This window comes from Leiobunum rupestre, chromosome 4 (genome assembly GCF_980474605.1).
Source record: "Leiobunum rupestre chromosome 4, qqLeiRupe1.1.hap1, whole genome shotgun sequence".
Lineage (NCBI taxonomy): Eukaryota > Metazoa > Arthropoda > Arachnida > Opiliones > Sclerosomatidae > Leiobunum > Leiobunum rupestre.
The window spans coordinates 47,356,984-47,382,725 of NC_143387.1; the positions used below are offsets into that span (position 1 = coordinate 47,356,984).

Here is a 25,742-nt window from a genome sequence, read left to right on the forward strand (position 1 = left end):
TCAAATTGAAACATATTGTTAAGCTTGATCAAAGGAGCAAAATTGTCCATTGCCATTTTTTTCCCAGCTCCTATAGTTGTCCAGTATCAGCGGTCAAAAGTGGACGAAACTTAGTATAGTCTATTTGTTTAAAGGATTCACGGCGTTCTACGTTCGCGCGTCGCTAGTCCGTGCTCACTATCAATAGTTTTCTTGCCAAGATTTTTACACCTCTACTTCATTATTTCTTTTCTTGCAACTTATTATTCGATGAATTTTCGTACGTGGAATTACTTATTATTCAATATTTTACGAGCAATAATAAAATAAAACATGCCATAAAAGAAATACTTAAGAAATCAGAATATATATGATTAACCGTTTCGTTGAATCCCACATTCAACACTCACTGATAGGAAAGAAACAGTCACACTACAACAGATCAAACACTTATTTCTCGATTTTAGTCACACAGTCGGTCAAAGTCACGGTCACACGACAGTTAAAACTCAATATTTAATTATTTATTTACTGAGTTCGTTCATCGTGCGATCAGAACGAAACCAAATCCGACGCTCTGTTTTGGGACGAACGACGAATCTTGGCAAAAGAATCTATTGATAGTGAGCCCAGGACTAGCGACGCGCGAAAGTGTGTTCTTTTAACAAATAGACTATACTAACGACGTAAGTATCGTCCACGTTTGACCGCTGATACTGGACAAACTATAGGAGCTAGGGGAAAATGGTAATGGACAATTTTGCTTCTTTGATAAAGCTTAACAATATGTTTCAATTTGAAAAAAAATCGGTCGAAAGTCAAATCCCACAGAAGTGCGACGTCCTTTACCAAGTTTAATTTTATTTTTACAATAAATTCTTTTGTGATATCCTCATTTTATTGACATGTCTACAATTGACCACTGTAAAATCAACCTCAGAAATAACACATTTTTTATGTGAAATTCTGGTGTACAATTCAATGGCAGACCTTCAAATGTCAATTTTAATTCCAGCTCAGAAGTGTTAAATGTGTAACGCGAAATGATGATGTACAATTTAACGGAGATTTTGCTCGAACGCATTGAGGCGATACGATTTAAGGACATTTAATTTCGGGAAATCTCTCAGGGCCGCTACCAGGGACGTTCGGTTATTAATGTCCGTCTTGTTGGTCGACTGATGTCCGGATAAAACGAACCGGACCCTCCGACCCCTTAGATCGATTTGGGGGGTGCGGTGGCCTTATCGGAATGATATGGAAGAGTGATGGGCCAACCGTGCCCGCGCTATTGAGTATCCGAGTCCCTTTCCCGCAAAGTGAGCGTGACCCGCCGTTTCCCGGCAACTTAGTACCCTTGATACATGACGGGCCCCTTCAACCGCCACTACAACCAAAGGCGGGGGAACCGCGAAGACTGCGACGGTCAAAGGCGATCGAGTTCGGACGGAACTGTTAATTCTACTCGCGGGTTGTTCTCGCGAAGGTTGGTGCTAGAATTAATACGTCTCTCCTCGGGAAGTTTTTTTAGGCCTTGGCGATTTCTTTTCGTGGAATGGCAAAGATGGCCCGAAATCGATATCAATAGTTTTTATTTTTCATATTTTGTTGCTATTCTCGGTTTGGCTCCTCGATGTAATTGTTTTCTTAAGCCTATAAATTTTGTAGCAGAAGGAAACTTTAGAGATCATACCATACATTTTTTTTCCTCGCGAGTGCCGAGTTTCGGGATTGTAATTGGGATTTCCACTTTGGTTTCGCGTTGTTTCGATGGCTTCGGTGAACTTTTAGTTAATTTCGTGGAATACAACAACTCGTGGTTCCACGCGATAGTTTTGTTTTAGTTTTAGGGTTTACGCGGTGCGGTAAAACTCGCGAATTGAAGGGGCAAAAGGGAGCTTGTATAATAATTGCAGTCAGTTACAAATAGTGTTGTAAGTCGGAAAATTTTCCGTATTTTTCCGAAAAAAATAAAAAAAGTTTTCATTCCATGATTAGTTTAATATTGTTTGCAAATTTAAATAAAGCGGCATTTTCGCCTCCTTCTTTCGAATGTAAAAGTAAAACTAAACCTCTAGACTAGTTTAAACTGGTTAACAATGTAACACTATTAATGTTTTATAGTATATTTACTGTTATTAGACATTTTATATCGATAAAAAGTTAAAAACATTAAAAACCCTTAAAAAGTAATTTATGTTTCCATTTTTTATTTTCCGATTTGAGGAAAGTTTTCCGGAAATTTTTCCGCTGTTATTTTTCTGGAAAATTAAATATATAAATTTTACCTTTTTTTTAGGAAATAAAAATTTTGCCAAATGGTTTGGAGACACAGTTTGTAGATTTGGCGAAATCATGTTTATCCTGTCTCATCTAAAGACTAGTTCGTTGATAATATCGCGAGATAAAGCAAAGGTCTACGCTTCAAATACGCCTTATTAATCAGGTACCCGTTTGTACCACATTCCAATTTTCTTAAAAACATTTACCGTATTTTTATACAAAATGCATCGCTTTAATATTATACCGTCCAAACAAATGTTTCTTTTCGGGAGCCCGGTTTTACCATATTCGCTTTTATTTTGAGATTTTTACAAAGATTGGGGGCAGATTTCTAGAACCATTGAGTTGGGAATAAATAGAGGTACAACTAAATCTGGCTAGCGCGGGACTAATTTCATTCAATAAGGAGAATTTATCAACTTTATCGTTCTACCGTGGCGGCATCTGTCTCTAGTGATGGCAACTATATTGAAATTGAATTTTTTCGCGAATCTGATGCGAAATTTAAATGTATCATTACTCGTAACAAACAAACCTTTGAAGTTGTTTAGAAATAATTTTATTCGGTCAACACGATCCTTTTTAACTCAAGTTACGGTGAGTTAGCTAATAATTATTTATTTTTAGCCATATAACTTTACAAAATATAGATGTCGCTACCGCCTAATTATATAGATGAATTTCTCGTACAGTCTTATCAGAACAGGTCCCGCGTAACCGTGGCAACCAAAATCGTAATTGTAATTCTAGCAGTATTATTCCCAATTCAATGTCTAGAACTTCCATCAAAAAACACGCTTTAAGTAATTTTTTAAGCTAAGCGGCGTTAAAATTTAAAATGTTATATAAATTTGAGAATATTACTTAGCGTAAAAGACTACGCGAGTAGATGAATTTAATTTTTGTAAGTAATCTGACACCGTTGAAGCTCGTCATTTTTCACGGCAAAATCCCACAAGAAAATAAAATATGTAAATTTTCGAAAGATTATCTTACGGCCCCGAAATTCCCTTCGACGACTAGTCAGATCGAAAGACGCGTAGCCGGGCCACGCGAAAAACCCATCGCTTTCATTGATTTTTTGGGAGGGCTTTGCGAAATCTTCTCATTTCACATTCCCCAAAAATCTAGCTCAAGTATTTTTTGCACAATTTTTGAAGGGACCAATTTCGAGAAACTACTCCTTTTTTTATTGTCCGAATCTAGTTTGAAATTTAGCGGGGATTTGCTACGAGAATATTTTAAACGAACAAAATGGCGTTTTTTGGGATTACGAGTAAATGGACCTGAATGTCAAGTTTTGGAACATTTTCCTTTTTAGACTTAATTTTCCTTTTCAGAACTAGTAGTGGCGAAATGGAGAAAGAGCTTAGAGAAAGCTATCCTTCATTTTACTCCCGCCTTCGGCTCTACTAATATTGATACGGGGGAAAAAGGGTATCGACTAGGCCTTTTCTCAGCTGGTACATTACGGTTGAAAACGAGGGGTCGGTCATTTGGCCAAATCCCGTACAAAATTTGGAAAAAAAATCCACAAATCCAAAATCCAAGAATTTTGCTCGCATAGACTTTGTATGACAAATCCACAATAAAAAATCCTGGATTTTTAAAAAATCCAAAATCCCGTACACAAAACAGGCAAATTTCCGACCCCTCGGTTGAAAATTTTACGGTCTGACCCATAGATCGGTGTGAAGGATTATAAAATTTCCTAAACGATTGACGATATTTGGGAAACGATTGACGATATTTGGGAAACGATTGACGATATTTGGGAAACGATTGACGATATTTGGGAAACGATTGACGATATTTGGGAAACGATTGACGATATTTGGGAAACGATTGACGATATTTGGGAAACGATTGACGATATTTGGGAAACGATTGACGATATTTGGGAAACGATTGACGATATTTGGGAAACGATTGACGATATTTGGGAAACGATTGACGATATTTGGGAAACGATTGACGATATTTGGGAAACGATTGACGATATTTGGGAAACGATTGACGATATTTGGGAAACGATTGACGATATTTGGGAAACGATTGACGATATTTGGGAAACGATTGACGATATTTGGGAAACGATTGACGATATTTGGGAAACGATTGACGATATTTGGGAAACGATTGACGATATTTGGGAAACGATTGACGATATTTGGGAAACGATTGACGATATTTGGGAAACGATTGACGATATTTGGGAAACGATTGACGATATTTGGGAAACGATTGACGATATTTGGGAAACGATTGACGATATTTGGGAAACGATTGACGATATTTGGGAAACGATTGACGATATTTGGGAAACGATTGACGATATTCGGGAAACGATTGACGATATTCGGGAAACGATTGACGATATTCGGGAAACGATTGACGATATTCGGGAAACGATTGACGATATTCGGGAAACGATTTTCGATATCCGGGAAACGATTTTCGATATCCGGGAAACGATTTTCGATATCCGGGAAACGATTTTCGATATCCGGGAAACGATTTTCGATATCCGGGAAACGATTTTCGATATCCGGGAAACGATTTTCGATATTCGGGAAACGATTGTCGATATTCGGGAAACGATTGTCGATATTCGGGAAACGATTGTCGATATTCGGGAAACGATTGTCGATATTCGGGAAACGATTGTCGATATTCGGGAAACGATTGTCGATATTCGGGAAACGATTGTCGATATTCGGGAAACGATTGTCGATATTCGGGAAACGATTGTCGATATTCGGGAAACGATTGTCGATATTCGGGAAACGATTGTCGATATTCGGGAAACGATTGTCGATATTCGGGAAACGATTGTCGATATTCGGGAAACGATTGTCGATATTCGGGAAACGATTGACGATATTCGGGAAACGATTGACGATATTCGGGAAACGATTGTCGATATTCGGGAAACGATTGTCGATATTCGGGAAACGATTGTCGATATTCGGGAAACGATTGTCGATATTCGGGAAACGATTGTCGATATCCGGGAAACGATTGACGATATTCGGGAAACGATTGACGATATTCGGGAAACGATTGACGATATTCGGGAAACGATTTTCTATACAGGACAAATGATTGACGATATAGTATAAACGATTGACTAAATTTAAAAAAGGATTGCAATCGTGAAGCAATTGGTTTTAGTTTATTTATATTCGAAGAATGAAAAGATAACGTAACATCGTCTGATTTAAGTCAACAAGTCGAAAAGAAGGTCGAATGAAATTGAACAGGCGCTGATTGAAGAGCGAAAATCTGGATAATGGTCTCTCGGGCCTCGACGCGACTGTCGCGTAAAAACAGATTGAATACTGGAAATTATCTTTTATCGGGGAAAGTATCCTTCTCGTTTATCAGTCGCCCAACAAAAGGACTCTCGCGTTTCTATTCAAAAGAGCCCCGTCGCATCGTTCGTCGAATAATTGAGCCATGAGTAAGCGCGGCGGCGAATGCTCGGGGCCCCGCGGCCTCATTGCGAGTGTGCCTACGCGTTCTAATTCACGCATTCTTCCAACTCAAGAAACTCGTACTCCAAAGGCAGGGAAGACATTTGATATTTCAATTATTAAGTTTTGAAAATTTAGAAACGCGCATTGTAACTAGTGCTCGGAATTGTTTATTCATTATTCACAAAATTTCCGATTTATTTAACAAACGTTGGTAAAAAGGATACAATTTTGACTTATTTGATTATGTTTTTTACGCAACCAAGCATTTATTTAAATAATTGTTTGTTTTATTTAAATAATAGGCTTATTCACTTTTTATCATTTTTATTCAACTATTGGTTATTTAAATAACGCCGGGCTTATTTTATTCATGGATAAAAATTAATCGAAATCCGAGCACTAAATTTGTAACCCGGCCACCTGAATTAATGGCTTTAAAAGTCGCTAGATGACTTAGGCCTAAGGTGGTGCCAAGGGTATTAGCCTAGCTGATTATTATTATTATTATTATTATTATTAGACGCTTCAATAAATCATCCTCCAAGGAAATCGCCAAGAAGTAATATTTCCGATAGCCAGGACCTACTAGTTACTGTCGAGGGGCTAACCACTCTTAGAAAGTCTGTACACCGGATTACGCTTAGATTAGCAATGCCAAAGGACTTAAAAGATTACCCGTAATCCCATTAGTACAGTCAAAGGTACGGCTCTGTACACCGATTACGCGGAGTGATCAGCCCCTCGGTTACTGTTTATATAGTGCTTGTTAAAACAATGGAAATTTTTCACCTTTACGACAGCAACAAGCGTTCCCTTTTAACCAGGTAGCTTTTTTGACATATTAAGACTTGGCAAAAAACATGACGTTCTGTTTACACGTACCCAAGGCACCAAGCGACTTTTAAAGTCATTAATAGGCACTAGCATAAATTATTTATGTCATGTTCAACTTGTTAAAAAGTTCCACGCGCTCTTTAATATTTTAGCGTAAAAGGCTCGCGCATTTTTATTTTATTTCGGGGAGCACGCGCGAAATCGCTCGAGCCCGTTTACGCTAAAATATCAAGTCGCGCGTGGAACTGTTTAACAAGTTGAATAAGACATAAATAGAGTTTCTATGAGCAACAAACACAGCACCCCACACAAGGAGAACGCAACCCGTCAAAAGTCGTGCATTTTCTCGCGTACAGTTTTCTTTGGTTAGACGCTTTAGCGCTTGCTGCCGTCGGAAGGGGAAAATTCGGAAATTGTCTTCCCCCCCCCGCCCGTAAAACGTTCAGCATAAAGGCTCGTCCAATTAAATTTGTACACAACACTGCGTTAGCGTGTTTAAAGGCTAGCTGCGTTCTCCTTGTGTTTGTTACTCCTATATGCTAGCGTCTAGCATTTATTGGTGGATCTTAAAATTCATTTTTCGCGTGAAAATACGCCGCCGTGTTAGGGTATAAAAGCGGGTAAATACGCCTGCTATACCTCACAGCGTAAAGGTACTGTCACGCGCAAAAACGTCATTTTGAAATGAATCAATTCAGGTGGCCGGGCTACAATGTGTAGGAGGGTGGTAGCAAGCCCTATACTCAACGGGGTCTCGATTAAGAAGATGTTTGAGTTAAAATTGATGACGTCATCCAGATGAGCCTCCATTGATTTTCAATACGATCTCATCTGGGTGACGTCACGATTTTACATAGCAACGCAAAACCCGTAATATTTGATAAAAAAACCACGCGATCGAGGCAACCTTATAGTTCCCTTTTTTACGAACCTTGCCCTATACTAACTATTACCGTTAACCTCTACAAGTTTTTACGGTGGCAACCATGACCACGATAAATTATTTCAAAAAATGATACGTACATTTATTCTGGGAACACCGTCAGGATTATAGTATTTAGTTTTTCTAGAAAATCAAACTCGACTTCCTCCCAAAACACGATAAATATATATTTTTGTTCATTTTATCCGCTTACGAGTCCGCACTCCCCATACTCTGATAACGTCTAATCGTTGTCGAACTATATAAGCTACCTTTTTATCGGCTCAACTGTCACCTAACTAACGCCCCCTGTTCTCCCGGTTATCGCTCAAATTAATTCTACACGCAGCGAGAAAAGCGACTCATAAATTTCGAAGATGATATACCCTAAATCCAGTATACTCCTCAATCTCGTTGCGGATGGTGCTTCAAAATTTGCCGTAATTATTAACAACGAAGGATAATTATACGTCACCTGAGAGCAAAATCCACGTAACTATATACTCAAATCGTAAAGAGATACGTGGATTTTGCTCTCAGCCGATAGCTCTTTATAATTATACGCATACATGTATAAAAAGCGTTATTTTTTGGAGCGCGCGCTTCCTAATATTTCCGTGTAGAGGGTCTCGCGCGTTTTCGCGCGAGCTCAACGAAAACGAAAATATGCGCGCGCTCTCTAACTTTAACTGCGCGACGAATCTAACGTAATCACGTGACCTCTCGTATTTTATGTAAAGAGCTATTAATTCCGGGACGCGAAATCGCCGTGAGCACTTTTTCCCTAATGACCACTCTTGGCGTTAGATGGCGCCACGTAGCAAACGCGTCGCGATGGTCGAATAGCGCGCGCGATTATCAAGATGAGGATGGATTCGACTGTTCCGTACAGCTGATTAGGGCGCATTTTTACAACGCGGAGTGGGCTTTTCTTTAGCGTCAAAATGGCTCTTCGTTGCCAATTGGCTCCACGGCCAAACTGGGAATTTAAATTTAGAAGCGATTCGTTAAGCCTTTGCTGCCGGTGTACTGTTTTTGTTAAATCGCGGTCGTTCCGTAAGGGCGCGTTTCGGTACAAAGCGCGGCGAAACAGACTTTACCCTTCCCTCTAGCCCGCGCGCGAAGTGCGCGGTAAATCCTTACACGGACCATTACTTACTTTCGGTTAATAGAACATTAAATAAAAATATATCAAAGATTGTTTCTAATGGAATTCGCTGACGGAGTATAAACCTTATGAAGGGGTCAATACAATTTGGGAATTCGAACAAGTATGGCGTCCATATTTACTACGAAAAGGTTGTCAGGGATGATTGAAGGTTAAAATCGAACGGTACGTTTGATCTTTCAATAGTTGCGATTCATTATAGAGAAGATAAATACGAGTGTGATTTTGTACTATACTTTTACTGACATCTTGATAGCTCGTTTACGTAAAATAGGCGATTAAACGATTTAAGGTAAATAATAATAATCAGCTAAGCTAATACCCGAGGCACCACCATTGGCCTAAATCAACTAGCGACTCGTAAAGCCCATTACCAGTAGCTTGGTTAATTTAAGGTTAGGGTTGGCACAATTTTGCCAAGGGTGGAAAAAACCGCGGTTTTTCTATTTGCAATGACCAAATTAGTCACTTAATAGATATATCAATGATTATTTTAGCATTAAAAGAGTTTTTTCCACTTTTTTCCGGTTTTTCCCACATGTCCCGGTAAAAACCTGTTTTTGCCATTCCTGTTTAAGGTATATTTTCGCGTAAAAATATCAGTTAGTTAATGTAAGTGCTAAAAGGGGTGCTTTTTTACGAAACGCATTTCCTATTGTTGAATATTTTCAATTTGGGACTACATTTCGGTTAAAATAATCCGCTGAAAGCGCCTATACGGTACGACGCCCCGATTACGCGGGCACAAATTTATGGCGTTATAAAACGAGCGCGTCTACGAACAGTTCGAACAGGAAAGGCGACCTTGAGATGAAAGCGCGTATACAAACTCTACAAGTCGGAATTAAAAAATAAAAACCACTCAACACGGAAAAGAGAAATATAAGACGAAAGACTTACTTATTATTTAAAGTCTTTTGATTATCCTCTTGGGCTACCATCTCAAATCAAATTTTATCGACACCGAAATATCGAAATGGGAACTATCGGAATTTCGTAGTTCGGCTACATCTCGAGTCGTGGACCCCGCCCAGAATCACATCGCGATATTCAATCGTTACGGATCCAAATAATCCCAATCAAATATCGGGCTCGAATTTTTATATTGAAAATCGGTCTGTCGGCGTAGCGTATCGCGTCCGGGAGGACACGAAACCAGCGCTTGGACGCGACGCGACGGTGGAAGATGCTGGAGATCACGCGATGGAGAGCGAGAATGAGAGCGGCTTCGAGGCGGGGAGGGGGAGGGTCTCCGCGTCTGCGTGGACGGAATTGCGGGAAACGCGGCAGGCGGGACGCGCTACTTCGGCCCGTCGGAAGCGGCCGACGGCGAAACCACGAGCCTCCCCCGTTTCTCGGCGCTGTTAAATGGGTGCTTTGGGAGGTTTATAGCGCCTTAATATCGCGCTAATGTTCGACTGGGTTCTCTATTTCGATCTTCTAATATTGGACGCCGTTCTCGGAGGTGAAGAACGAAACACCGGAGCATTGTTATTTGCCGAAGACAGAGCGAGAATTACATTGATTTTCGTCGAATCGTTTTTGTTACCGAGTGAGGTCGCCCCGATCGCCGTTCGATATTGACTCTTTTAATTAAAGGGAGTAGCGACTACGTCGAAAAATCGTCACGCGCTACTTGCGACTCTTTGAATTAAAGGGAGTAGCAACTACGTCGAAAAATCGTCACACGCGATTCTTTAAATTAAAGGGAGTAGCAACTACGTCGAAAAATCGTCACACGCGATTCTTTGAATTAAAGGGAGTAGCAAATACGTCGAAAAATCGTCACACGCGATTCTTTGAATTAAAGGGAGTAGCAAATACGTCGAAAAATCGTCACACGCGATTCTTTGAATTAAAGGGAGTAGCAACTACGTCGAAAAATCGTCACACGCGATTCTTTGAATTAAAGGGAGTAGCAACTACGTCGAAAAATCGTCATACGCGATTCTTTGAATTAAAGGGAGTAGCAACTACGTCGAAAAATCGTCACACGCGATTCTTTGAATTAAAGGGAGTAGCAACTACGTCGAAAAATCATCACATGCCTACTAGCGACTCTCTTTAAATTAAATGGAGTAGCAACTACGTCGAAAAATCATCACATGACTACTAGCGACTCTCTTTAAATTAAATACGTCGAAAAATGTCTCCTTTAACACGCCCTAAGACTGGGTTTTAACTGTAGCCAATCGGTGTAAGCTTCTGTTAAAGGGACTTTCAAGCGAGAGCTGTGGGTGGGGGGGTCCATTTAAAATACTTCATTCGGTCGGCCGTTGGTCGCATTTACAAAGTAACACCCTGATGACGTTTCAGTGACTTTTTTTGAATCGACTTCCGACCCCTCACACCTCCCTTGAAAGTTCCTTTAAATCTAATGGCTGAAATTTGAAATGCGTTGATTCAACATAAGAGGATAATTAAAAACAAAAATATAATTTAATAATAGACGGGTTAAGCCCCCGTTAGAAAACGCGTAGCGGGAACAGTCGGCAAGCAATAATACTATGTGAAAGCGAATAAAATAATTTTGTTAGACGATAGTTGTTTCTCTAAAATACGGGAGGTCACGTGTAAATGTTTTTTCTACGTCACTAGCTGCAGTTATTGAAGATAGAGAACACGCGATAAAGATTTTTCAAGTCCACGTGCGAAACGCGCGTGGCAATAAACTACTAAATAGCTGAAGCTCGTGATTTTAAACAGGGTTGCCACAAAATTGAGATTCAAATTCCCCGACCATTTTAAGAGATTTTCCCTGACTTTTTAATTCAAATTTTTCTTTTATCAGAAGTTAATAAATTTAAATGAACTTATATTTCCGTAAAAAGGTTATTGCAATGTTTAAAAAATTAGCCAAACTTTCAAGGAAATAAATCTAGTGTAAACTTACTTTGAAAAAGTGTCAAGATAAAATTGAATTCCCCGACTTTTTACAAATTCTTAAAATTCCCTGACTTTTAGGCGCATTTTTAAATTCCGTGACGCGTGGCAACCATGTTATATTTCGATTGACAGATTTCATAATTACGTTTTCGCGCGTGACAGTACCTTTACATTGTGAGGTATAGCAGGCTTATTTACCCGCTTTTATACCCTAACATGGCGGCGTATTTTCACGCGAGAAATTAATTTTAAAATCCACCAAATATTTGATGGTTTGATTTGATGGAAACACCAATTGAATTTTCAGCAATCAGGTCGAGATGAAGCGATCTTTTGAATTTTGAAAGCGCTACCAAGTGAGTTATTAAGTCTTTTTACGGTTATGCGGTACTCGCTTCCGTTCGGAAGGTATATTATTTGCAGACGTTGGAGGATATAGCGTTTCTCTTTGTCATTCTGTAAAGGGTGTAAAGGGTGTAAAGGGTCGCTCGAGCGTAAGCTAGTTTCAACGTAATGTAAGGGTATTTTTCGAGTAAGTCAACTACTCCTAATTTAGAAACGCAAAACTCGCGATTGGACTTTACAGTATACAAATTGGTCGCTCAATAGGCTTCGAGCTTAGGAAATATAGCGCCATCTGTCTTAATATCCGCGAACTAAATATGTGAAGAAATAGCAGACAACTTTTGAAATTCAATGTTTCAGGTGTTGCGCGGAGAGAATTTTGAACGAACAGACAGCTTTCATATATTCAATTTAAAACTCGGTCGCTAGGCGGCGATACTTGTGACCAAAATTTAAACTGCGCACGAAGCTTATAGTGCGTTTGCAGTTTTCTATCGTTTTTCGGAATAACAACCACTTTTGGATTCGCGTCGTTGCGTCGCTTTCGTATATACAGGGTGTCTACATTTGATCGGCCCAGGCATTTTTCTCAAAAACTATACTTTCTAGAAATGTGAAATTTTTAGTATGTACTCTCTCGGGGGAGATCGTTGTTATTTGTAAATTTCAGAAAAATCGTGAAATTTTTCACGGGTTTTATAGTGTTCGTTTTTGAACGCTACGTGGTAGACGAAAAGTTTCAATTTCGTTGGTTTTTCATGACCAATTATTTCAGTGATGAAATTTCCGATTTCCACCAGACCAATTCCATCAAAGGTTTTCCGAGTATGCTCTACAACTTACTCATTGAAACGTTTCGTCTACCACGTAGCGTTCAAAAACTAACGCTTCTAAAACCATGAAATATTTCACGATTTTTCTGAAATTTACAAATAACAACGATCTCCCCTGAGAGAGTAGATACTGAAAATTTCACATTTCTAGAAAGTATAGTTTTGAGAAAAATGCCTGGGCCCATCAAATGACACACCCTGTATAATTTTTCTCTGTCTCTAATATTGTCGCGAAAATGCTGTCATCGTTTATTTTGCCAACCAACTTCCTTATTTTGATTTAAACCTTTTTCTACGATGAGTCATCGTGACGTCACCGCAAATTTCTCAAATTATCTTTCAGTATTACTTTGGTTTGGTTTTATTTATATTTTTTTTGACTTAGTTAATTTTCCAGGGCTCGTACAAAATTTCCGGAATGAAATTCCCTGACATTTCCAGGTTTTCCCTGACCAAATTTCAAAATTTTCCCTGACCATTTTGGTTTAATAAATGAATGGTTTGAGATAAAAATCTTGAAAAATATTTTCTTACAAAAATTTATTTGTCTGATTTTTTTGGGACCATTTTCAAATTCCCTTATTTTTTGGGACCATTTTCAAATTCCCTGACCTTTTGGAAACATTTTAAAATTCCGTCCTTTTGGAAATATTTTAAAATTCCCTGACTTTTCCCTGACCTTTTGGAAACATTTTCAAATTCTCTGATTTTTCCCTGACCGTTTCGAAACATTTTAAAATTCCCTGACCTTTTCGAAACATTTTAAAATTCCCTGACCTTTTGGAAACATTTTAAAATTCCCTGACCTTTTGGAAACATTTTAAAATTCCCTGACCTTAAGGAAATATTTTAAAATTCGCTGACCTTTTGGAAACATTTTAAAATTCCCTGACCTTTTGGAAACATTTTAAAATTCCCTGACCTTAAGGAAATATTTTAAAATTCCCTGACCTTTTGGAAACATTTTAAAATTCCCTGACCTTTTGGAAACATTTTAAAATTCCCTGACCTTAAGGAAATATTTTAAAATTCGCTGACTTTTCCAGGTAGTGTACGAACCCAGATTTCGATAAAACAAAATAATATTAAAAAATAACAAGTTAGTTCGTTTATAAGTAGCAATTTCGGGCACCATTTAATATCGAAATTCGAAGAGGCTGTGGTCTTCTTTGTGGCCCCGTAGGGTTCTGCTTCAACGCTTGACCGTTTTTTCTTTGATAAAAAAGGGGGCGTGACGTGGCGTAGGGCAACTGCGCGGTGCTATCTTCAACGCTCGAGCGAACAGTCGGAATTTCTATTTGGAAGTTCGCACGCTGCACGCATTTATTATTCGAGCTCGCGCTCATTTTTATTTTTATGACGGCGAAGAAAAATTTCGAATCGAGAAAAATAGAAAAAATTCCCAGTACAATGGTATTTGTTGGTGGGCTGATTCCACATTTTTTGTTGGTCCGTAGTTTACGTACTCATTTTTTAATAATTCGTCCAGTCCGTGACCAGCGAGTCGCGATTCCCTTCCATCCCGGAAACCTCGTGCCTGAAATATACGCCCGTTTTTTGGCCATTATTCTCGAAAAAGAATTCTTTCGGAGGTCGTCCCTGTATGGCTGCTTTCCCCGCAAAGCACATTACCGCTATTGTATTCTTTTTATTCGCTTTCAAAATGTTGTTTGAATAGTCGTATACAAGGTGTTTCCAAAGGTTATGCAATAATTTTAAGGAGTTGTAGAGGGCGAGTTGGGAAGTATGCCTGTTTTTCCCCATTTTCCTACGATGAGTTAAAAGAGCGCCAGAGAGCTTCAAAGTGTGGCCTACTGGCCCCTGGAAATAGGCTGCAACCAGCGCAAAACCAAGCAACAAGGACTTTAAATACTGTTTAAGTTTACTTTTTTAAAGGTGGTTACCTCGATTTGTTTACAAAGTCTTTTTCTACCTATCACACGAACCCAAACCTTAATGTTCGCTTTTCCCCGCTGCTTGGTTATGCGCTTGTTGCGGCCTACTTCCAGGGGCTAGTAGGTCACACTTTGAAGCTCTCTGGCGCTATTTTGACTCATCCTAGGAAAATGGGGGAAAAACAGGCATTCTTCTCAACTCACCTCACCCTCTACAACTCCTTAACAATTTTGCTGGACCTTTTGAAACACCCTGTATATAAAAAAAGTTTCAACCAAAAATATTTCTTTTTAAATATTTAGTCCAATGTGTTCTCTTTCTCGAAATGGCATTAAATAAGGGTTTGAGTTTTAAATTTAATGTTTCTCTAAGACCCCCATAAGCGAAATGGTTTGCTTTTTTATAGTCTTGTCTCGAATTTAATGGTGTAATACGTGATCCGTCACTGGAAGTATGAGGGAAGGGTAAAGTTTGCGACTATTTAAAGTTTAGGTAATGTTAAATTTACCACGATGATAAATCATTTTTTAAAAAGGGTCTATATTATAATACATGAAATTTCATATATATATTTTTTTTGTATACGTAGTTACAGTCTCCCGTAAATTATTGCTTTAATTTAAGTAAAAAGCTCTTCAAATCGTAAAACAATCATTGGAAATCACTGAAATATTGTGAGGAACAGGGTTGGCTGATTTAAATCAATTGGATTTAAAACACAATGTATTTCAATTTATTTTAAATAAAAATAGCCAAAATTAGGTGCTTAAAAAACTAGAATTCATAGAAAATCTGGGCAAATTAAATATTTAATAGTAATTAAATTTAATTAAGATTTCATTTAATTCAAAAATGTGAACAAATTAAATATTTAATAGTAATTAAATTTAATTAAGATTTCATTAAATTCAAAAATGTGAGCAAATTAAATATTTAATAGTAATTAAATTTAATTAAGATTTCATTTAATTCAAAAATGTGAACAAATTAAATATAATTAGGATTAATTTAGTTCAAGATTAGCTAATTGATAAAAGTAAAATATCCGTTAATAATACAGGAAAAGATCCATTAATAGTATAAAAATCAAAAAGTTCGATAAAATAAAATAATTAATTTTTGTGCCAACCCTGGTGAGAAATCACTGATAATCGTAGAAAAATTATGATTAATCAATGAAAATCACAGAACGTCTTTAATCAGTAATCAGGTTTACTAACTACCCCCTCGTTAATTTAATCTTGACTACTCAACAAATAGTTTTAAAAAAAACTTTAAAAATATGCAAGCTATAATTTAAACTATAGTACGTACCCAATTTAATTTTCAAACGTAAAGTTCGGCTATATCCATTAAATTATCGAATTAATAATAAAATGATCAAAAACTAGAGCGATATTTTTGATCATAAGAGTGTGAGAAGCATCCGCTATCAGCGGCTAGCCACGCTGTTGAAAAGAATTTGGTAACATGTCTATGAAAAGCCCGCCAGCTGAACGGAAAATGAAATGGGGGGGTGAAATGGGGAACGGAGGGGGGGGCGGGGGACGTCAGGGTGTTCCCGGTCTCGGGGCGTCTTTCCGCCGCCGAGAATGAAACGGGCCTTTGTCGGTGTTGCCATGGAAACCGATCGTTTCGCCCCCTGCCAACTGCCGTCCGAACTAGCAGGCCTCTGCCTTGCCGTTTTCAGCCGGCATTTTGGGCGCAATTTCTTCTTTCGAACAGCGCTCCATGGGATACACGCGTATTTTAAACAAGTCGTCGCCGCAAACGTTGGTTGTGCGTGTGTGTTTTTGGCACAAACGCCACAGAATATACTTGTATTGACGGACGGCAATAATCCACGTTATAAGTCGAGGGTTAACGTAGAAAATAATCCACGCTAAAATAAGAAAAATGGGGCTCTCAACACCAGAGGCGCTGCGGGAGGGGAAAAAATCGACATGTCGAAAGAATATTTCTTTTGTATTTTTGGCGTCTCGCAAATTTTATCCCCGGTTCTATCAATAAACGCGAACATAACGTAACCCCCCTTATTTATTTCGGCCCAGACGATTTTTCTCCTATTCTAGTCGACAACAAGAAGAGCAACCTATAAATATTTCCCACGACATACAGAATGGTCGTGAAGAAACTTATATTTCCTTTACATAAGTGAAATTATAATATCTAATTTGAATAGAAAACGTTTGGCGTGAACCGGTAAAGGCGGCGACGGCGTCTTAACCAATTTCGATAGTTATCTCCACGCTACGGTTAGGGGTGTACGACAAAAATATATATTGTCTCTGTTTTTTGAATTCATTATAATTTTTTGCTGATTTTCAACAGATGGCGGTTGTGTCACGGTCCCTGTCTTTAGGAAAGAACTCCAAACTTGTGCGCGGATTAGTTCAACCCAAGGATAACACTAGACTAAACTGAATCGAGATGTCTAAGGCCCTAGGGTAAAATAAACATTCGTCTGTAGCACGCTGTCGAACATCCATTTTCGATATCTCCGCCGCGTCGAAAACAAGTGGCACCGCGAATATAAATAAGCCAAAAACCCACATAGTCATATTTTAGTCGTCAATTTTTTTTTTACTTCTTTACCAGTATACCAGCCTCTTTTTATTAATATTTTCGAGTGGCTGGTTATTTTTAGGAGTTGATATTATAAGTGTCCCCATCCTGCGAGGCATACGCGAGTAGTTTTAAAAGCAACTGGGTCACCAGTAACACGGCCGCGTTACCCCTTCACTCGTTATTTTCACTTTCAGCCGTCGAGTGGCGCTCCGGGCGTTCTACAACTCTTTTGATGGAAGCCACCCATTAGCGATACTGGCGATACTTCGGCTTCGATTGTAAAAGAAATTTTGAAGAACCCCCCCCCCCCTCGCTATTATTGGAATGCCTCCCCCCCCCCTCAGTAGAAAGTTATTTTTAATAGCGGATATTCCTGAGAATTCAGCCGGTGCTTTTAAACGCCTAGAAAGGGGTACGGTCTGTTCGCTTTAGGGTTAGCGACTTTAAAAATTGGTTGGGAAGGAAACTTTATTTTCTCTTTGAAAATAAAAATGCGCATTCGGTCAAGGAAAACCGGCTTCTTCTATTATTACGTCAACAAAACTAGCTACGTTTCTATTTTCTCTACTGTTATTGAAAATGTCTGGCTGCTGTTGCGCGCGGTAATGGATAGATTAGCATAGCAGCTGTATAATCAAATATTACATCATTATAGAAAGTTATATATTACAAAATTTAAATTAATATGTAAAATACACGATTATCTTCAATTTGTTTAGGAAAAATAGGATTATATTTCTAAAAATATAGGATTTTAGACTATTTTTCAAAATTATAGGACTTTATAGGACTATTTTTCAAAATTACAGGATTTTATAGGACTTTTTAAAGTTAAAGGATTTTATATGACTATTTTCCAAAGTTATAGGATTTTATAGGACTTTTTAAAGTTATAGGATTTTATAGGACTTTTTAAAGTTAAAGGATTTTATAGGACTTTTTAAAAAATATAGGATTTTGGACAATTTTTCAAAATTACAGAATTTTATATGACTATTTTTCAAAATTACAGGATTTTATAGGACTATTTTTCAAAGTTATAGGATTTTATAGGACTTTTTCAAAAATATAGGTTTTTAGACTATTTTTCAAAATTATAGGATTTTATATGACTATTTTTCAAAATTACAGGATTTTATAGGACTATTTTTCAAAGTTATAGGATTTTCTAGGATTTTATATGACATTTTCAAAAATATAGGATTTTAGACTATTTTTCAAAAATATAGGATTTTATAGGATTATTTTCAAAGTTATTGGATTTTATAGGATTATTTTTCAAAGTTATAGGATTTTATTGGACTATTTTTCAAAGTTACAGGATTTTATAGGACTATTTTTCAAAGTTACAGGATTTTATAGGACTATATATGCTATTTAATTTACTAAACTTTATGCGTTTAAAAACAAAATCTATATTTTGCGAAATAAATCTTCGATTTTCACTTAAAAATAGAAACTATTTAACCCTTTTATCGCAAAAATAAACTAATAGCTAACCGTGTTAACAATAAAAAATAGAATGACTTCGTAGCACATTAACTGAGTGGCGGGATTTGAAATGGGAAAAATATCAAAATTTTAGGATTTTATAGGACCTTTTGGGGATTTTGCTAAAAATATAGAATGTTTTTGGACATTTTTGAAAATATAGGATTTTATAGGAATTATAGGACATCTGGGCCCTGATAATACATAATATATTATAATTGATATTTAATATAACACCATGTGTAGTATAATTATTAATATTATGTAAAATATTAATTAATTTACAATAATTTATATAGACGACGCTGTTTTTATATAAAATAATATAGCTTATTTTATATGACAAATATTTGAGTTTAAAACAAAATAATAGGATTGAAATAATTGATATTTAAAATTATATCATATAATTATTATTACGTGGATATAAATATTTTAGTTTAACGCAAAATATTATATTATATGTATAATATATAATTATTAATATTACGTAGGTAAAAATATTAATTCGTGCGCAATATATGAATTTCAATAAATTATATAAACAAAAAATCATTATATAAAATAATATGGCTTATTTAATATCAAAAATATGTTAGTGTATGGCAAAATATTAGATTAAAATAATTGTTTGGGTTGCCAGTTAGCGCAATCTAATAAATTCAAAATTACTTAACGCAAACCAAATATATTATAAAGTAATGTATAAAATTAGTTATCTCAAAAAATAATTGAGTGAAAATTATTTAAATTTAAAAAAATGTGCTTTTTAAAAATACTTAAAAAATTTATTAATTTAAAACTAAATAGGATAAACTAAATTATTTTTTTCTTTTTTAATATAAAGTAAAGATGAAATTCGTGAAAAGGAAGAGTTACCTAGTTTTGGAACTAATTTAGCTAGTTGGTAAATTTCCAATATATGATAAATATATAATTCTTCTATCTTATCATAATATAATCGACAATAGGTTTTTTTTAGTACAATGCGTAATATTATTGACTTGTGGCGTCAAACCAGGTTGCCCTTCAATAATCGCGATGACTAGAAACCAACCAAAAGTTTTAAAAGCGCGTAAACATGGCCCAAATTTTGCATCGCACGTATCCGAAATTGAGTGCAATGATTTCTACTCCATTTCATCTGTCAACCGACTAACGCTCTTCGAAGACGAAGAAAAATTTGGGCCCCCGAATACATTTTGGCTTTCAAGCCTTACATTTTTTTTTAGTTACTTAAAAAAAAGCCGTATTTTTTCTAGCAAAGGAAGCCATTTTTATAAATAGAAACATTTGGGTCACGTGACGAAGCCTTTTAGTTAAAGGCACCAAATTTTGACGATTTGACAAAAAGATGAAAAGTTGTAAAACTGCGGCCGAATTGAGTGCAAAATTTAATTTCCGTTTAGCTCCAGCTGGGATGAGTTTGAGCGTATTCGTCGCAGCCTAAATTTCGAGAAAATATGGGCTAATTACCAATAATAGTCCGCCTACGCGTCTGAGACAAAAGTCTAGGAATACATCGTCGGAGGGTGACGTGACGGTGTGGTCGAAGGCGGATGAAAAGGGTAAAAGCTACGCTATCGAACTACGCCCTTAACCGCGAGGTGATCCGAGGCTTCTGCTCTATTGAACAGATCGTCTGAATTTATTTATTTTTATTCACCCAAACGACGTTTTTTAAGTAGCTTAACACGATCGCGTTTTATTGACCCATTTCGAGTACACGTTGAAATTTAAGTTAAATTTTGTGCCGGAAATGAAAACAGGATGTCTACTTTATATTATATAATGTATATTCAATTTCGAAAGCTATTTTGTACCTTTTTGAATTTCGTAATTTATCTCACTCCAAAATTAAATATTTTTTCTGTGGTTTTTTATTTTTGTTGTATTAACGTATTCAATGTCATTGTCAACCTTTGATAAATGATGACTGAACTGTTGAATACGGTGAGTAATATCGTGACACGCGTACATTAGCATAATGAATGTCGTCGTAGTAAGCCACGTCGGTTACTACAAAACAAGAACCGTTGGTCATTAAGTACGTATTGAATCGAAAGGGTTACAGCGGGTTTTAAAAAGCCACAGGTGAATCATGAAAAAGTGACCGATCGAGTCATGATCATGTCGACAGTCGGACCGCGTCCGTGCCAGTGACGCATTTTTGGAACCAATTCTAATGCAGGGTTGAAATTCCCTGTTTTGAGAGATTTTACCCGACTTTTTAAAGCCAAAATTTTTATTTGATATTTTACTTTTATCAGAAGTTAATAAATTTATGTACTTATATTTCAGTAAAAAGGTTATTGCAATGTTGAAAAAATTAGCTAAACTTTCAAGGAAATAAATGATAATCATAGAATTTGTCATAGATCTAGAGTAAAATTTCCTTCAAAAAGCGTTAAGATTAAATTGAATTCCCCAACTTTTCCCAAAGTGCTTAAATCAATACCATGACCTTGCCCTGTCTTTTTAGGTCCATTTTTAAATTCTCCGATTTTCCCTTAAAATGCTTAAATCAATACCATGACCTTGCCCTGTCTTTTTAGGTCCATTTTTAAATTCCCCGATTTTTCCCAAAATGCTTAAATAAATACCATGACCTTTCCCTGACTTTTAAGACCCATTTTTAAATTCCCTGACTTTTCCCAAAATGCTTAAATAAATACCATGACCTTTCCCTGACTTTTTAGGTTCATTTTTAAATTCCCTGACTTTTCCCAAAATGCTTAAATAAATACCATGACCTTTCCCTGACTTTTTAGGTTCATTTTTAAATTCCCTGACTTTTCCCAAAATGCTTAAATAAATACCATGACCTTTCCCTGACTTTTTACGTCAATTTTTAAATTCCCCGACTTTTCCCTGACGTGTGGTAACCCGGTAATGCCCACTATTAAAACTTTTTTATTTAATACGGGCGACGCCACTCCCCATAATGCCAAAAAAATCCACCATCCGTGAAATTAATTTAATTAAATATAATTAAGAAAAATTACGGGTCGACGATAATATAATTTCTCTACTTTTTGTTTCTTTCAAGCGTTAATTAACATTCACGCCCATACATACAATCAATTATCAATTAATTTAATCGTAAAGTGTTAATAAATTATCTACGCTAACAATAGAAGTATTTTTTCTTTTATCTCCGCAGACAATCATCGTCACTTTCTACAAATAGAATTTGGTGAGGGGGCCACCTTGTTTCGTTACAAGAGGCTTATGCCTGCGCGTAAATTTGATAGAACTCTACCTCCCACGCTGTTTTTGATTAAGAGTCGCGAGGGGGGGGGGGGGATAGTGTAAAGACAATTTTTGATCTTCATCTTTAGTGCCAAGCCGCAGTTCGCGCAAGGTTCCCACATCCCACTTTATAACTTTCGTTTTCGGCGAAGAGGGGCCCGACGGTTTAGCTAACTTCCATTTTTTATTTCGGGGAATTTTTCTTAATTTTTCTTGTTTTTCCCGACCATATACTAGACTGTCTAGCGCGTCTCTCTGCGCGGAAGAAACTAACCGGTTTTTATACGCAAATATTCTCTCTACAACGCAATTTTATTCTTAGCTTAATTTCATATTTAAATATTTTAGTATTATACGAAATTTTACTTAAAATAATTCGTAATTTCTATAATTTCGTAATTTTTTTAAATATTATTGAATGTTAACAAATAATTTAATATATTTATAAATGCTACTAAAATTAATTGAAAATAAATGTTTCAGCTATTATGTTTCGCAAAGCATTAAAGTCGACAAAAACATGGAGAACTATTTTTTCCAAATGGATTTGAGTAACAATTGGAGTCCAGGTTCGCGTTATCGGGCGCCCCACATCCTGCCGCATTCAATAAAAACTGAACCAAAATAACGTGATATCATCAGCGCATCGCGGTGATACGTCCAGTAACTCAGGACTCGCGATGGACCACACCCTGACGTCCAATCGCGTAAATAAGCCGATAAAAAACGCGGGTATTCGAGTGATAAAAGCGAATAACAAAATCGTAATTCGTGCCGCTTATAAACCCAACAAATTAATCATCTTTTTTAAAAAGAAAAGTTCAACCATAAGTCGTTACTCGTATTACGCGAAAAAACAAATAAATATATAAAGTGAAATAGGAAAGATAATTCGAAGACAACCCTTACCTAGAGTTAGTAGCGGTAGAAGTCTGGTAGAAGTTTTCCGCGTATTACCGTAGCGTGTACTAGACGCGTTGTACGGAGCGAATCTAATACAGATTAGCGCTCGTCCTACTCCAGCGGAGAACTAGCGAAAAGGCGCGATACAAGCCGGCCGGCGAATGGCAATCCGAAGGCTGCCTTCTAACGACGAGAGACGCTCAAAAGTTTCGATTCCTCGTTTCCGACCCGTTGGCGACGCTCGAATGTATATTTTGTTACATGTTCCGAACGTCCTTGCTCCAGAAACAGCGGCCCTTCGAGCGTCCGAAACTTAAAGGGACATTAACTGGCAAACGGTAACGACTTCTTGCCCTTAAATTGATTCCCGCGCGCGCTACACTATTCGCGTCTCGATAAAAACATGGCGAAAAACGTCCCGCTCGTCGTTTGTCCGGATGAAACTAGACGTACGTTAGAAACGCCAGAACTGTGTACGGATTCTTCGCAGCCTTGGACTAAACTACGGATTGACGCTCGTGCGGACTATAGGCGTAATTTTCTCTTTGCCCTTGGCACCACTTTTGCAGGTATACGCGCTGGCGTTCCCTCTCGCGTGAGGACGGCCGGGGGTGTTTGTGGGGGGGATATAGACGCGCCATGTTTTCACTACCTACGAAACTTTTCTTCCCGAAAATCGCGTTTTCGGGCAGAGCTTTACTAAAATAGTCACGATTTTGGCTGGTTTTTGTTGGATCAGAGTCGGTTTATTAAAATACTAGTAGACGCCATACCGCGTTATCTAACTTATCCTTTTTGAAAAGATTCTGAGAGGGGGAGGGGATAGATTTGGTGTTTCCAAGAGGGTCCGTTTATTTTTAGCACGCTGATATCATTTTTCCTCTCCCCATTTCGCAACCCCTCTTTGTTATAGCGTAAAGGATTTTCTGATACGGATATGTTGCGCACCTATCTGTGTTTTTTTAGATAAATGCGGCGACGGTAGGTTTAAAATAATTTACATATTTCAACATTCATTTTGCGTATGAAAATACCACTACATGTTAGGAAATAAAGCTTACAGGACCTGAGAAAACACTCAATCGAGACTAAAGTCCAACGATATAAAAGTGCTTAATTATTTTCTCATTAATTTTTGACGCCATAATATTCGGGAAATGTTTCGTATTACGGTAATAAAATAGCTAATAAAAATGTCATTATCGTTTCAGTTTTGTTCTCACTCTTAGACCAATATGCGTATAATTATGAAGTTTTTTTTACAAATTTAGTCTTGAGTCAAAAGTTTATAAAGGTACGATTATAAATATGGTCAAAAAAAACATTTATTTCGTACACGCTAGCGATTATGTGTTATTTATCTTTCGATGATTTCAAGTCGAAAGTGCGAACTGGGCGTAAAGGAAAACACTCGTTCGCCCGAAGACCGTTTCTCCATCTAGCGTTCGTTTTTCGAGTTATATTAGGGCGGTAAAATTCGAAACGTTTTTAAAGATTTTCCTATACACGTATAGAGTGCTAGCAGTTGATGCGTTTTTAAAAGTTAGTGACGTCACAGCCGTAGCTTCCGTAATGGTTGTCATGAAAATTCGCGTTTTTCTCAATAGACGTTTAACATTGGTGACGTCGCAGGGTTTCAAGCTGCTGGCACTCTATAGGGCCCAATTTTGTCATGAATACCAGAAATTTATACCGCATCACGACTGAAAAGCTACCTAATGAAAAGACACTATATGAGGTATTAATCTCCGAAAATATTACAATATAAAAGCATTCAAGCAAATAACGCTACTTGGATAGTGAAATATATTCTTCTATTAATATTTGCATTAGAATTATTATGGTAATTTAGACTTACCAGCACTCTGAAATCTCTTCGGGTCCCAAATATTGCCAATCGGCAAATAATTTTTCTAATTCGCTTGCATCAGCATGCCTTGTATGAACCAAAGAAAAATCGAAACGGAAAATAAAAATAAAAAATAAAATAAAATAAAGAAAAATAAAAATAAAAAAATAAAATAAAATAAAGAAAAATAAAATAAAGAAAAGTTAAATAAATAAAAATAGACCAAAATAGGACAAAATACCTGTGGAAGTGTAACAATAATTTTAGACCGGTGTACAAGGAGTAGACAACTTTTAAGGGTATTTAATTACTAAAAGGTTATATTTCGTAAAATTTTGAATATCTTTAAAACTATATATTTACTTTAATAACGATAATTATTCATAAAACGATGGCGAAAAAAAAGAACCAGCAAAACAGGTCTTTTTGCAAATGATATTGAGGCTCTTTCGTATAAAAAGGCTTTTGCGTAACAACTTCCTTTAATAATAAGCTTTGAAGTTTGTACGCTTTCAAAGGACGAATTTAAAAAAGTGTTTTGTCAGCCGCTATTTCATAGATACAAAAACTGGGGGGCGGGGGTGTGCAAAATTTAAACTGCGGAGAATTGAAATTTGCGTGGGAGATATAACGGCTAAGAAAGTAATTCTTGCGATAAATTAAAAACTTGGCGGAAAAATATACGATGTATCTTTTTTATTTTGTTTAAGCTGACACTTCATATTTGATTGGCCTTAATCCGAGGCTGCAACACCCAGGGAGAGTGTTTTCATTATTTTACAGCCCGATGTACACGCGCGTGTAATTACGTAACCCTCGATAGGCGTATGGTTTCAAATAAACGCGGTAGATGGCGCTAGGGAGCCGCGATGTACGAGCGAATGAAAAAAAAAGGGCGCCAAAAATAGACGCGCCGAGGCTTGACGAAATTGAACGTACGTTTTAATGATTACTCCGCGGGGCGCTTTCCATCTCTGGCAATATCCAGTTGGGTACTTCCAATGTGGGAAAGGTCAGATTAGACTTTAGTAATGTAACCTGAATTATTCTATAA

The 25,742-nt window shown here is 37.0% G+C and overlaps 1 protein-coding gene across 2 annotated transcripts in view; it reads right to left on the reverse strand.

Moving 5' to 3' along the window:
- The window catches only part of LOC149948045 (uncharacterized), a 112,556-nt gene that overhangs the window by 19,020 nt on the left and 67,794 nt on the right, over positions 1–25,742 (reverse strand). The window contains exon 3 of one of the 2 annotated variants that reach the window (XM_090172717.1): positions 24,698–24,775. The exons of the other annotated variant lie outside the window; for it this stretch is intronic. Within the exon in view, the coding sequence (XP_090028843.1) occupies positions 24,698–24,775 (78 nt within the window). The remainder of the gene's footprint in view (positions 1–24,697; positions 24,776–25,742) is intronic. 2 annotated transcript variants of the gene reach the window in all.